The 13144-nt window shown below is 45.5% G+C and overlaps 1 protein-coding gene across 6 annotated transcripts in view; it reads left to right on the forward strand.

Moving 5' to 3' along the window:
- The window catches only part of LOC142566349 (AP-5 complex subunit beta-1-like), a 217896-nt gene that overhangs the window by 91412 nt on the left and 113340 nt on the right, over window positions 1-13144 (forward strand). For 5 of the 6 annotated variants that reach the window (XM_075677273.1, XM_075677268.1, XM_075677269.1 and 2 more), the window contains 2 exons: window positions 915-1049; window positions 1877-1994. In XM_075677273.1, the coding sequence (XP_075533388.1) occupies window positions 915-1049; window positions 1877-1994 (253 nt within the window). The remainder of the gene's footprint in view (window positions 1-914; window positions 1050-1876; window positions 1995-13144) is intronic. The other variant, XM_075677272.1, reaches the window with a different exon arrangement.

The raw sequence follows: 13144 nt of genomic DNA on the forward strand, positions 1-13144 counted from the left end.
CTAGGTATGCCTGCCAAACCAGAAAATCAAATTTTTGCATGCTGCTCTTCTTTTTATTCAAACTGGAAATGGGGGCAGACATTGTTTTTCTCACCATGGCTACGGCTGAGTCGGCGTAGCATGCTCAAATCTGCACAGCCGAGATAGGAAAGCCAGCAACCTTGCACCAAATGTGCATACAAGACAGTGGGATCAACAGAAGTTTTAAGACAACTGGGGTGCACATATTCCTTGTTTGATCATAGTACTATTGGAACTTTTAAATGCCCACGAAGTAAGGTTGTAGACTGAATTTATAACAGTAAAATACTTGGTCTGTTCCCCTTTTGACTTAGAGCATGGTGTGGTAAAAGTGCAAGCATGAAGGTTAGTACAGCTAATTTAGACTATTGCTATCTTTTTTTTATTATTATTGGATCTTGCCCCCATTTTATGATAATATGCAGATTACTGGGCAGAACATTGTATCCGCTAATGGTGTAATGTTCCAAACATTCCAGAAATAGGCATGCCAGCTATTAATGACCCTTATGACTAAATTGCCTTGTTCACACTTAAATTTTGCACAGAGGTAGCATTTCGGGGTACATGCAGTTTAATACCATATTTGGGGGCATTACAGCATTACTTGACTGTTTCATCCAGAAATACATCTGAAGTACACATCATCTGCAGTGATGCCTGGCAAGCAAAAAAAAAAAGAAGGGATTTTACTGCAGTGGTGCTCTCTATCATTGTTGGGGCAAAACAAGGCGCATGCCATGTTTCACCATTCCTGCTTGTGCAACATTCAGTATGTGGCTTTCACACCCACCTGTGTTGCATATTTTCAAGGGTGAAGGTTTATTATCAATTAATACTTTCCAGTGAGCATGCAAGGTTAGAGCTAAGCAGCACATGTGCATCAAATGCAGGGTGAAGTGTGCAGGGAACCATGGTGGCAAGAGCTGCGATTGGAGGTTATCCAGTGGCTAGCTGATGGCCTGCATTACCCCAAGAGCCAGCAGGCCTTGAAAATCTCATGGCTGGGATCAGCCTTGTCACATACGGTGGGTGTCTGCATGATAAAGTTTTTTTTAGGTGTGTTTGTAAGCAGTATTTAAAAATAGGGGTTACTTGAATAGGCATGGCTTTTGAAAGATCTTACCAGTACCGGAGTGTGTAAGATAGGGTAATGAGGCATTAGCCAACTACAATTTCCTTTTTGAGGTACATGTAAAATGCAGGAATTCTCTCGTTAGGCATCTGCTGATTTGATTTGAAGGAATTATGCTGCATTTAAGAGAAAGGTGAATTCTACAGACTGTTGGAAGCAAAGTCTTCATTTAGGGCATTGTTTTGACTGTGCAAAGCAGCTATGTGCTAGGGAGCTGAGTTTAGTATGATACGTGACCTGCAAAGAAACAAACTGGACATGAAGAGAAGGCATCAAAAACGCTGGCCTTCCCTTTGCGTCTCATTTGATTTTGCATTGGTAACACAACACAAGCCCAGCAACCAAGTAGCCTAGCACCAGTTACAGAGTTCGAGCATAACACAGTTGTTTAATGCCATAGTGTAACACACTTTAAACCATTATGCAAGCTTAGAGAGATGTGGAGATAAGGTATGCCAATTTTTATCATTGATGTGTTGTTTTTACATTATTGCCATGCTGCTGTTGTCATCATTGTTGCGATGCCATTGTCTTGCGTCATTGGTATTGGCTTTGTTGCTGTTGTCTTGGTTTCATTATTGTCATGCTGTGGTCCTAGAAATTGTTTTCATGAACGTGGTAATATACATCTCTTATGTGATATTTAGGCTGCAAATGTTTATAGAACAGTGATAGCATGTCACATGTGTAGCAATTTCACAGGTCATGTGATCATTGCAGGCTGGCCTGTCCAAGGCTTCTTGGCACCTGCTGCCCATGCCACGAGATGAAGTTACACAACAAGGTCTGCGGCTTCAAGCTATATTGGCAACTGGTTTTGATGCTTGGGGAGGACCTGGTGAGAGCAGCAAAAGCATGAGAACCGAGGCCCTCAGTTCCCAAGGATTTTTTAGTTCATTGCACATTGTGATCTGATGTGGAATGTGAAAATGTGAAAGCCTTGCGACTTCCACATTTTGGGGCAACTGAAAAAACAGCTCAAGGGAACCAGATTCGTGTCGGACCATGACTTGAAAGAGTCAGTTACAGACTTTTTGAAGCAGCGACCCAAGGAGTTTTATGAGATGGGAATCGCACGACTCATTAGTCAGTGAGACAAATGCCTGAATGCTCATGGAGACTACTTCTCCGTTTGTCATATATTCGCATTTGCTTACTTTCATTTGTCCTGCCCTCATATATTTTGCAGAACTCCTGCTTTTTATATGTGCTCTCTGTTGCGACTATCGGTGCAATTACTCACAATACACTAATTGAGACAGCTTCCTCCTGCGCAATAAATACGCCCGACCAGTGCTGACAGCTACGTCCCCACCCAGATACCGCAATCCTACCAAGTGGAGAACTCCGGACGACAAGCCCATTTGCTTCCGTTGCCTCCGCATTGGCCACGTCGGTCGCCACTGCCGCACCTCCTGGGCGTGGCCATATTCGAGCTCCTTTTCCCCGTCTGCTCGCGCATATGTCAACGCGCACCGTTGCTCACCTCGCCGTATGCCTCCTATCTCTGACGTATCCGTCGATGACAGTCGTCCTGCTCGCTCGCCGTCACCTCAGCGCTTTTTGTCCCCGTCACCCCAGCCACGGCGCTATTCGTCGCCATGCAATTATGGACCCTCCCGGACAAAAAACTTGACCATGCAGCTCCTGGGGGTGGTGCTGCATTATCTTCAGCTTGTCGAAATCTTCCATTGACGCTCCCAACAAACCAGAACTTACTTGATGTTCACGTCAACGGTGTCCCTTTGACGGCGTTAATAAATACTGGCACCCAGGTGTCCATAATGAGTTGTAACCTCCGTCGTCAACTGAGGAAGGTTCTCACTCCTACTACTACAAGAGATGTACGCGTGGCCGATGGCAGCACTGTTGAAGTCACTGGAATGTGTACTTCCCGTATAAGTATTGCCAACCGCCACGTTCCTTACCGCATTACCAAGAAAGACATCTACCCCTTGCCTCGCATTGACGACGCCCTCGGTTGTCTCCACGGTGCCGACTACTTTTCATCAATAGACCTTCGGTCCTATTATTGGCAAATTTCTGTGGATGAAAAAGACCAAGAGAAGACCATGTTCGTCACCCCTAATGGTCTATACCAATTCAAAATTATGCCATTCGGTCTATGCAACGCCCCAGCAAGGTTCCAAAGTATGATGGACTTTGCTTCAAGGGTTAAAATAGTCAACATGCCTCTGCTACCTAGACGACGTTCTTGTATTTTTGCCTACATTTGAGACGCACCTTGAGCGCTTATCAGCTGTTCAAGTCTTCCGCGAGTCTTGGCTCCAGCTAAATTCATCGAAGTGTCACTTCGGTCATCGGCAGATTACAGTGCTGGGCCACCTCGTTGATGCTTCCGGTATTCAACCAGACCCGGAGAAAATTTGTGCTTTTACTTCGTTTCCTGTACCTCAGTCTGTCAAAGACGTCCGAAGTTTTGTAGGACACTGCTCCTACTTCTGACGCTTTGTTAAAGACTTCGCAGTGATTGCCCGACCACTTACTGATCTTCTGAAGAAGGACGTGCCGTTTACGTGGGGCCCTGCTCAAACTGCCGCATTTGCCCACCTCACCAACATTCTCACCACGCCACCTATACTGGCCCACTGTGACCCGTCCTCTCCTACAGAGGTGCGTACCTATTCCCGTGGTCACGGTATTGAAGCCATCTTAGCCCAGCGCCAACAGGGTCAAGATCGTGTTATCATGTACGCTAGCCGCCTCCTCACAGCAGCGGAGCGCAACTATTTGATTACAGATCGTGAATGCCTGGCTCTCGTCTGTGCGGTTTCCAAATTCCGGCCGTAATTGTATGGCACACACTTCTCTGTAATCACGGACCACCACGCGCTCCACTGGCTTTCTTCACTCAAGGATCGTACCGGCCAGCTTGGTCACTGGGCTCTGTGGTTGCAAGAATATTCCTATGCAATAATGTACAAGTCGGGCCAATTACATCGAGACGGATACTGTTTATCACGCTATCCAGTGGATGAACCGCCCGCCAACCCTGACCTCGATGCCGACGCTTGCGATTTCTCCGTTTCTCAGCTACTACATGTCGCCGATGAGCAACGTCGTCATGCCACCTTACGTGCCATCATTGATGGTTTGGAATCTTTGCCTTCTGATTCGTCCCTTGAACTTTGAACTTTATTTGAACTTTATTTTGTATCTATACAACGTACAGATAGCAGGGGCACAGACAAAAAGCCATAAAATCGGCTTGACTAGGTCTGTGTCCCTTATTGGTTTCTTTGGCATCACGTAGCAATGCGTGCACAAGTACAAGATGAACAATAAAAAATATAAACAATATGTGGATAAATGGGACTATTTATACAAAGTTACTTCGCACTGCGGCGAAAAAATTGACATGAATGCAGAAATAGTATTGTCATACAAGTTACGAAAAACACGAACAGGAAAACAACAAAATGCAGACATTATGAATCCCTTTTCATTTACGGGTAACATTCACACAAATACAAAACTAAATAGGTCAGTGCGCAATTACAGCTTAGAACACGTATACATCAGAACAAAACACAAAGAAAAACACTAAGCATTCACGTGAATGCCAATATGAGTGGCAAGTTTGGCCACCCAATTGAAATGATAATAAGTAGGGTAATTATTTAAAAGAGTTAAGTAGAGATGGTAGTTCATGGCGCAGCATTTGATTCCCGTAGTTAGTTCTTGAGTGCGGAATATGCCAAGTTTCTCTGTGACGTGTACTGAAACTGCTTGTATTTAGTGCTAGCCTTGACAAGCGCACAGGAAAATGAGTGCTACGTTTTCTTTCTGTAAAAAAGCGTTTCAGCAAAATTGTATTGTAAACCGATTTTATCGGCGCTATATCTAATTGACAATAAAGAGGATCAGTATGCGCATCAAATGAAGAGTTTGAAATTGCATGGATGGCTTTCTTTTGCAATAAATATAGAACGTTGATGTTACTGCTAGTCGTGTTGCCCCATATGAGGTGACAATAGTTAACATGAGATAAGAAAAGAGAATTATAAAGTTGGAGCTTCACTCTTAATGGTAAAAGGAAGCGTAATCTTATTAGTATTCCAACAACTTGTGCAGGTTTGTTAGCAATAATGTTGACATGGTCATTCCACAGCATATTCTCTTGGAATATGACACCTAAGCTTTTAACCGATGGTACTATGTCTATGAAAGAAGTGCCTATTTTTAGATGTCCGTCAATACTGTGCCTCTTGTTTTTTGGCTGGAAAAGCACGCCTTTTGTTTTGGTAGTATTGATAGTTAATGAGTTGAATAAGCTCCACTTGTTTATTTGGGCTAGTGTATCATTAGCAACACATAGTAATTCTTTCACATCCTTAAAAGTTATGAACAAACTAGTGTCGTTGGCATAGATAACAAATTGGGTGTTGGTATTGATGTTAGTCATGTCATTTATATACAGGTTAAACAATAGTGGTCCTAGTATGCTTCCTCGAGGAACTCCAGCGAATATAGGCAAATTTTTTGAACAGTTGTTACCTACGACAACGGTCTGATACCTGTACTGCAAATAACTTCTAATTAAGTTCAGGAAAGTTCCCCTAAAGCCATAAATGTCAAGTTTTGTTAGTAGAGTGTCGTGATTAAGGGTGTCAAAAGCCTTCGAAAAATCAATAAAGACACCGAGAGTAAGTAAATTGTCTTCAAAGCCTCGCAAAATTATCTCTTTTTGCATCAGTAAAGCTATTTCTGTTGAACAACCTTTTCTAAACCCATACTAGTAATCTGTAATTATATTGTGCTTTTTACAAAAAGAGGTTACTCTGGTATTAATCAATTTCTCAAGACATTTAGAAAAAATAGGCAGGATCGATATCGGCCTATAATTTGAGAGGTTGTTTCTGTCGCCAGATTTGAAAAGTGCTGTTACCTTCGCTATTTGCATGCGCCGAGGAAATATACCATTCGCCAATGAAAGATTGTACACGTGCTCTAAGACAGGACAGATTAGGTCTAGAACATGCTTAGCTGGGCGAATCTGCAAATCATCGATATCGCAACTTTTGCTATTTCGGAGGCTGAGAAACGTGCTGTAGATTTCATGAGTGTTAGTGGGGCTTAGGAATGCACTTTCGACGACTTTTGGTTTTACATATTCTGTGCAACGAGGATCGTAGGAACTATTCACCAGTGATACAAAGTGATTGTTAAAAGCGTCAGCCAATGCCGTGCCTGATGTCAGCTGATTATTTATTTCTAACTCTTCTGCATTCTCTGGCTGATTGTTTACACGAAGTAAACTGTTTAGTTTTTTCCAGGTGATATCGGTTCGCATTATCGTTTCTTGATTAAATAATTTCTCGAAATATTGCGCTTTTGCTGCCCTTAGAGTACCATTAACTTTATTCTGAAATTTTTTGAACTCTGCTAAATCTGTTGCATCCCTTGTGCCTAGGAATTGCTTGAAAAGAGCATCTTTTTGTTTGATCAACTTCAACATACTGTCAGTAATCCAAGGTTTCCTTGCTTTTCTGGCTTTTTTTGTTTTGCGTTTAAACGACTTTCTGTAAGCGCTATGAAAAAATGATAAAAACAACTCGTACGCTTTGTCACAGTCTTTTTCGTTATACACGTCTTGCCAGTTTATGTGCAATATTTCGTTGCAAAATTTCTCAAGTGTGAATGGGTTAATATCCTGAAATGTGAAGTGTTGATCTTTAGAAAGACGCGAGGGCAACACAGGTGAATTAACTAGTAGAAAGATAGGCAAGTGGTCACTGACGTGAGCAGTGATTACACCCGATTCAATGTTTTGTGTGTCAAAATTCGTAATGAAAACATCGAGTAAACTTTGGCAGTCACCTTGAACACGAGTAGGAGCAGTAATTGTATTAATGCAAGCATTTGATTCAAGTACCCGCAATGTGTCTCTGCGAAGTGGGCTATCGTGTAACATGTTAATATCAATATCACCACCCTAAACTAAACTGTAGTCGTTATCGTTAACCCAGGATAGCAGGTTGTCGATGTATTTAAGAAAATTAACCACATTCCCTCCCGGTGGGCGATATACCACAGAAAAAATGCTGCGACCATGAAGAACAGTCAAAATTTCAAAGTCAGCAGTAATTTGAGTAAAGTCTTTCAACAATTCGCAATGCAAGTTAGTCCTTGTAAGCAACAGAACACCGCCGCCTTTTTTATTGCAGCGATTCAGATAATGAGAGACATAGTCTGATATTTGCAACACTTCTTCGTTGCGATACCATGTTTCGCACAGCATGACAATGTCGAATAAAAAACCAAAAGAAGACAGCAATGCGTTGAGATCATCATCCTTATTGCGTGCAGATTGCGTGTTTAAATGTAAAAAGGACGTGCACTTACTTCTCTTAGAAAATATTTTACCAACGTCAGTTGGTGTGAACAGTCTTTCAGCCATGTTTAACTGCTGCAGTAAGGACGACGTCTGATGCACACTAGCAAGTGCTTACTCCATTTTATCAAGGTCTTGAACTGCAGATATGCGTAGTGCCCGTGACATGTCAGTTTTCCGCGCGAAAATTTTGCCATCCTGAGTCCACGCGTACTTCCACTGTTTGTCTTTCTTTCGCGCAACAACTTGCCCAAGAAGCTTCTTTAGTGTTGGGCACAGGTGCTCATTTACAAAAATAGAAACATGACCAGATTGACCGAATTCAGTGGCGGATATACGCTTCTTTCGCGCCTTTTCAATGAGCCCATCACGCTTTGAACGCGAACGAAACAGAACGACAATATTCGGACAGTCACCGTCTTTCCGCGGCACACGGTGACAAACATCGACGTCTGCGTCACAGATAGGCTCATTGACCAGGCTGCCGAGCTTCGCTACTACTGCAAGAAGATTTTCATTTTCAGTGAATGGCACACCTTTAATTTCAACGTTTCTGTTTCTTGAGTATTGTTCCTGGGTTGTCACCCTCTCCTCAAGGCCAGACACTTGCCCTACAAGTTCCTGACATTTGGCTGTCAAAGCAGTGTTTTCCTTTTTTAAGGAAGCGTTTTCTTTTTCAATTGCAGCACACCGTGCCGTTATTGCGTCACACTGGGTGCTGAAGAAATCAATAGAATGTTTCATATCTTTGAATTCCTTTCGGAGTTCTTTTTCAATAGCGCTTCGCATGTCACGCATTTCTTGCCGAATGTCTTTTAGGAACCTGGTTAGTTCAGGCATCACCCTAGTGCCGGACATTTACACTTCACGTTTGGCAGCAGTGACGGAGTAAGTAAGAAAAGGAAACATGAAAGATTCCGCACAAACCTGTGTGTAGGACAATCAACGTAAGTAAATATGTCGGCTCCGCTGCCACTGCTGTCAAAGTGCCGGTCAGGTAGACGATGCAGGTTCTTTATAGCCAGGGGCAGTGCCAGTTGAAGGTCAGGGGGCGCAGATTCCACTCGAAAAGCTACGTCAGCTGTAAGCGCGTATGCCACCCAACCGTACACGGTATGATGTGGCAAAACGGGATAAATCTCGCGCAGACGCAACCGTGAAGTCCCCAAGTGGCAGTCGACGTCGTTGCGGCTCGAGGCAGGCAAAACCTGTGTGTAGGACAATCAACGTAAGTAAATATGTCGGCTCCGCCGCCACTGCTGCCACCTGTTTGTTCCCCGGGATGGTGTATTATACTGCCACAATGTACGCCCCGATGGTCCTGCCCTCCTCCTCGTCATTCCTAAGCACCTCCGGTCAGCTGTTCTCCAAGAACTTCACGATCTACCAACGGCAGGTCACCTTGGCATCTCCTGCACTGACGACCAGGTTCGCTGATGCTTCTTTTGGCCAGGCATTGCCCGCTTCGTCCGGAAATATGTTGCAGCGTGCGAGAAATGCCAGCACCGAAAAACACCATCGACACTCCCTGCCGTGTGTCTTCAACCGCTCGACATTCCTTTGGAGCTGTTCTTTCGCGTTGGCTTGGACTTACTTGGCCCTTTCTCTCTATATCCACGTCTGGCAACAAGTGGGTCGCTGTGGCGACAGGTTACACCACGCGCTATGCCATCACCAGAGTGCTTCCAACAAGATGTGCCATAGAGGTGTCCGATTATCTTTTACGTGACGTGATTCTGCAGCATGGTGCTCCACACCAACTGCTCACTGACTGTGGTCGGACATTTTTATCTAAAGTCATCGCCGACATCCTGCAGTCCTGCTCAACCAAGCACAAGCTGACTACGTCTTACCATCCTCAGACTAATGGTCTCATGGAGCATCTGAATCGCACCCTAACAGACATACTTGCAAAGTATGTCTCATCCAACCATACGGATTGGGACCTTGCCCTACCCTATGTCACTTTTGTATATAATTCTTCGCATCACGACACTGCCGGTTCTCCGTTTTTTCTGTTGTTCAGCCGAGAACTCATGTTGCCACTGGATGCATCCCTTCCATCCGCCACAGCAGAGACCAGCGAGTATACACTTGACGCCATCACCAGGGCAGCCCAAGCACACGAAATTGCCCGCACTCACCTCCTGACCTCCCAAGAGAAGCAACGGTATTTGTACGATCGTCAACACAGAGACGTCCACTTTTCATCTGGATCTCTGGTACTCCTGTGGTTCCCGACTTGTCACGTTGGCCTGTCAGAAAAACTCCTGTCTTGGTACACAGGCCCATATCGAGTGCTGCGTTCCGTGACTCCAGTTACGTACGATATCGCCCCAGTCAGTACCAGTGCCTCATGTGCCCCGTATTCCGCTGTTGTTGTGTATGTCACACGTCTCAAACCATATTACTCTCCTGTCATCACCGACATTTAGATGCACCGGGATGGTGCTTCTGCCGCTGGGGATAATGATTCCTGCATATGACATGTTTCTTGTGGACGATGCACGAGGGTGCCCTGACAAAGACGACGAACCGTCTCTGGCTCTCGAGCTGTCGGCTGAACTGGCCAGCGCTGCAGTTATCCTTTGTAAATATACTTTGTAAATAGTCTCCAGTTCTTAATCCTTCATTCGCATAACAGTATATTTCTGACGGCTGATTCCAGCATAGAGGATGCATTTCTAATGAAATTGGAGTTGTCAGAGTGCAACATGTCATTAAAGTAAATGGTATCAATGTCAATCTTGTGTGAATAACCTCTGTGGGCCCATCTATAAAATTTTGTTTCTATGTTTTCATGCTTGAAGCAATCTTCCAATGATCACATTCTTTGTCACCCGAACCTGCTATGCAGCTTTGGGCTCGCTGTCCACCAGTGATGGTAGGGCGACTTTATGCAAGTCGTGCATGACACAAAGCTAAGCTTTCACTCTGGTTGCAGCTCGGTGGTGGCCCAGTGGCAACACAAGTATACAGCAAACTGACCAAACATATATAGCGGGACATACGTTTTCTCACGGCACCCATTGGCTGAACTGAGCATGCCCAGCAGGTGGTCCTAACTGTATGGTTATCCATGTGCTGCACTGTTTGTGTTTCGATTGTCCACAACCGTACATTAATTCCCAAGGAAGTGGAGGGCAGAAGGCTGCAGCCATTGCTGTCCCTCAGTTGGTTGCACGTGTCATGCAGACGTCGTGGGTTCCGCTTCCACCGACACCAAAAGTTGTCTGTTCTTCCATTTATTTTTCTTTTATCCCAATCTTTTGTAATGTGCACTTGTTATTATTTTTTATTTTTAGATTTTTGACATGTTGAGCACCCTCAAACAGATTACATTGTAGTGCTTTTAATGTTGGTAGTTAGGCAGATTAGAAAGGCTGGGAAGCAGCCCTGACATTATGGGTGGCCACGGTGTTATGGCTTATTCATTGCTTTGTGAGCCCTCAGAAATTGTTTGTGTCACCTAGCCTATGGAGAGATGATGCCGGTCTAATAATGAAGAAAAATGTATACCTCATCTTCCAGGGCACAGACGGGAACAACATTTTGCAAATGGAATAGAATCTTGGGGAATGGAAATCACTTCAATGGAACAACGGCTTCTAAATTGATTGGTTTTGTATTTGGATATTGCCAAAAAATTCCTTAATTGGAACCACAATTTTCGGAACTCTCTGTAAACAGAACCACAGAAGGAAGCTGTAAATGTCTTTTTTCCTTCTTTTTTCTGAGAAAGAGGCAGGATCTTGAATATATTTTTTTCAACACCTGTCTTCTACTCAGAAAGCCATCTCAAAATGAAGACTCAGCTCGCCTGGTGAAGGCTGAACCAGGCAAAAATTCGATATATTTATAATGCATAATGTGGAGACCCAGACAGCTTCGCGGCACTGCCACTTGTGCCATAGACAACCAAAATAAGGACGACCGAAATTTCAGGTGCCTTACAGTGTGCTGTGCGATAATTTGGACTCCCTCTGCAGAAAACCAAAATAAGGACAACTGAAATTTCAGAGGCCTTAGAGCGTGCTGTTCGATAATTTGGACTCCCTCTGCCCGATTGTGCGTTATTGTGCCACCAACTGGAGCAGTAAGAGCTATGTTTTTGTTTTTATATTGTTACATATTACACCTGGCTCCAGTGTAAATAACCTGTAAATAGCCTCTTCTGTCTGTGTCTTTCCACATGCAACATTCTGGTGGAGGTCAGCAATCCCCGTCCTCACCATGAAACTCAGAAGTGGTCGGCACACTGAGCTTGTCACCATGCCTCCCGGTGATGCGCCCGCCTCTGCAACGGCTTCAGCTTGTCCCACAGCTCCAATCGTCACGGTCGCCCCACATTGCGACCCAGGTGTATTCTCTGGCCTGGAGGGCCAGGATGTTGACGACTGGATCAAACTCTATGAACACGCCAGTGCTAATAACAGGTGGGACACAACGATTATGCTCACCAATGTCATCTTTCAATGTCTTATCTCGGCGGCACCCCACGTGTGTGGCACCAAACGCATGACGATGAGATAACCAGTTGGGACAATTTCAAAGAGAAGCTACGGGAACTGTTCGGCGACCCCATTGGGCGCAAGGCTGCTGCGAGAAAGGCTCTTGCGTCCCGTGTTCAGTCATCTACAGAGCCGTACGTTTCCTACATCCTCGACGTCTTAGCTCTATGCCGCAAAGCTGACGATGCTATGTCCGAAGCCGACAAAGTGTCACATATTCTAAAAGGCATCGCCGATGACGCTTTCAATTTGCTTGTTTTCGGCAACGTCTCCACTATCGATGCCATCATCAAAGAATGCCATCGCCTTGAACAAGCTAAGAGCCGCCGTATCACACACCACATCACGCGGCTACCCAACACTGCTGCTACGTCGACATGTGAGGGTCGACCACGTCAGACCACCACCTGTGACGACGTCACCCGTATCGTTCGCCGCGAACTCGAGGCCACCTGTTCGCCAGCTATCTCCACGACGCCTCCCGATCCGCCAGCACCACCATTGCGATGATCCAGGCCGTCGTCCGACAGGAATTTGAGAACATGGGTCTGAACTCCGTGTGTTCCATGTCTCAACCCAGCGTCCCCCGTTCTCTAGCGACCCTCCTCGTCCTCGGCAGTCCTTTTCCGCCACATCTCGCCGCAACCCGTCCGATTGGCGTACCCCTGATGACTGGCCAATCTGCTTCCACTGCTGTCGCATCGGCCACGTCGCTCGTCACTGCCGCAACCGATGGCCACCACCTCCTCGGACAAACACCGCCGCTTATTCCCGCACCTTTGGACCTTCCGTTCCCTATACCACCCGCCATGAATCCACTGCCGCTGATGTTCCTGCTCCGAACCTTCGGTCCGCTCGCCCTCACCTCGATGCCATCACTCTCGTTCGCCCCAACCCTGTCGCTTCTCTTCGCCGCCTATCGCCTCCCGGACCCAGCCGAAAAACTAGGCACTGCAGCTTCTGGAGGTGAAGCTGCGTTGTCGACCCCGCACCTCCACCAGAATGTTGCGTGTGGAAAGACACAGACAGAAGAGGCTATTTACAGGCTATTTACACTGGAGCCAGGCAGCCAGGCCGACCCTCGCTCGTGCCAAGCGCACCGACCAACTTCGTCATTCTCGC

Source organism: Dermacentor variabilis, unplaced genomic scaffold, assembly GCF_050947875.1.
Source record: "Dermacentor variabilis isolate Ectoservices unplaced genomic scaffold, ASM5094787v1 scaffold_12, whole genome shotgun sequence".
Classification (NCBI taxonomy): Eukaryota; Metazoa; Arthropoda; class Arachnida; order Ixodida; family Ixodidae; genus Dermacentor; species Dermacentor variabilis.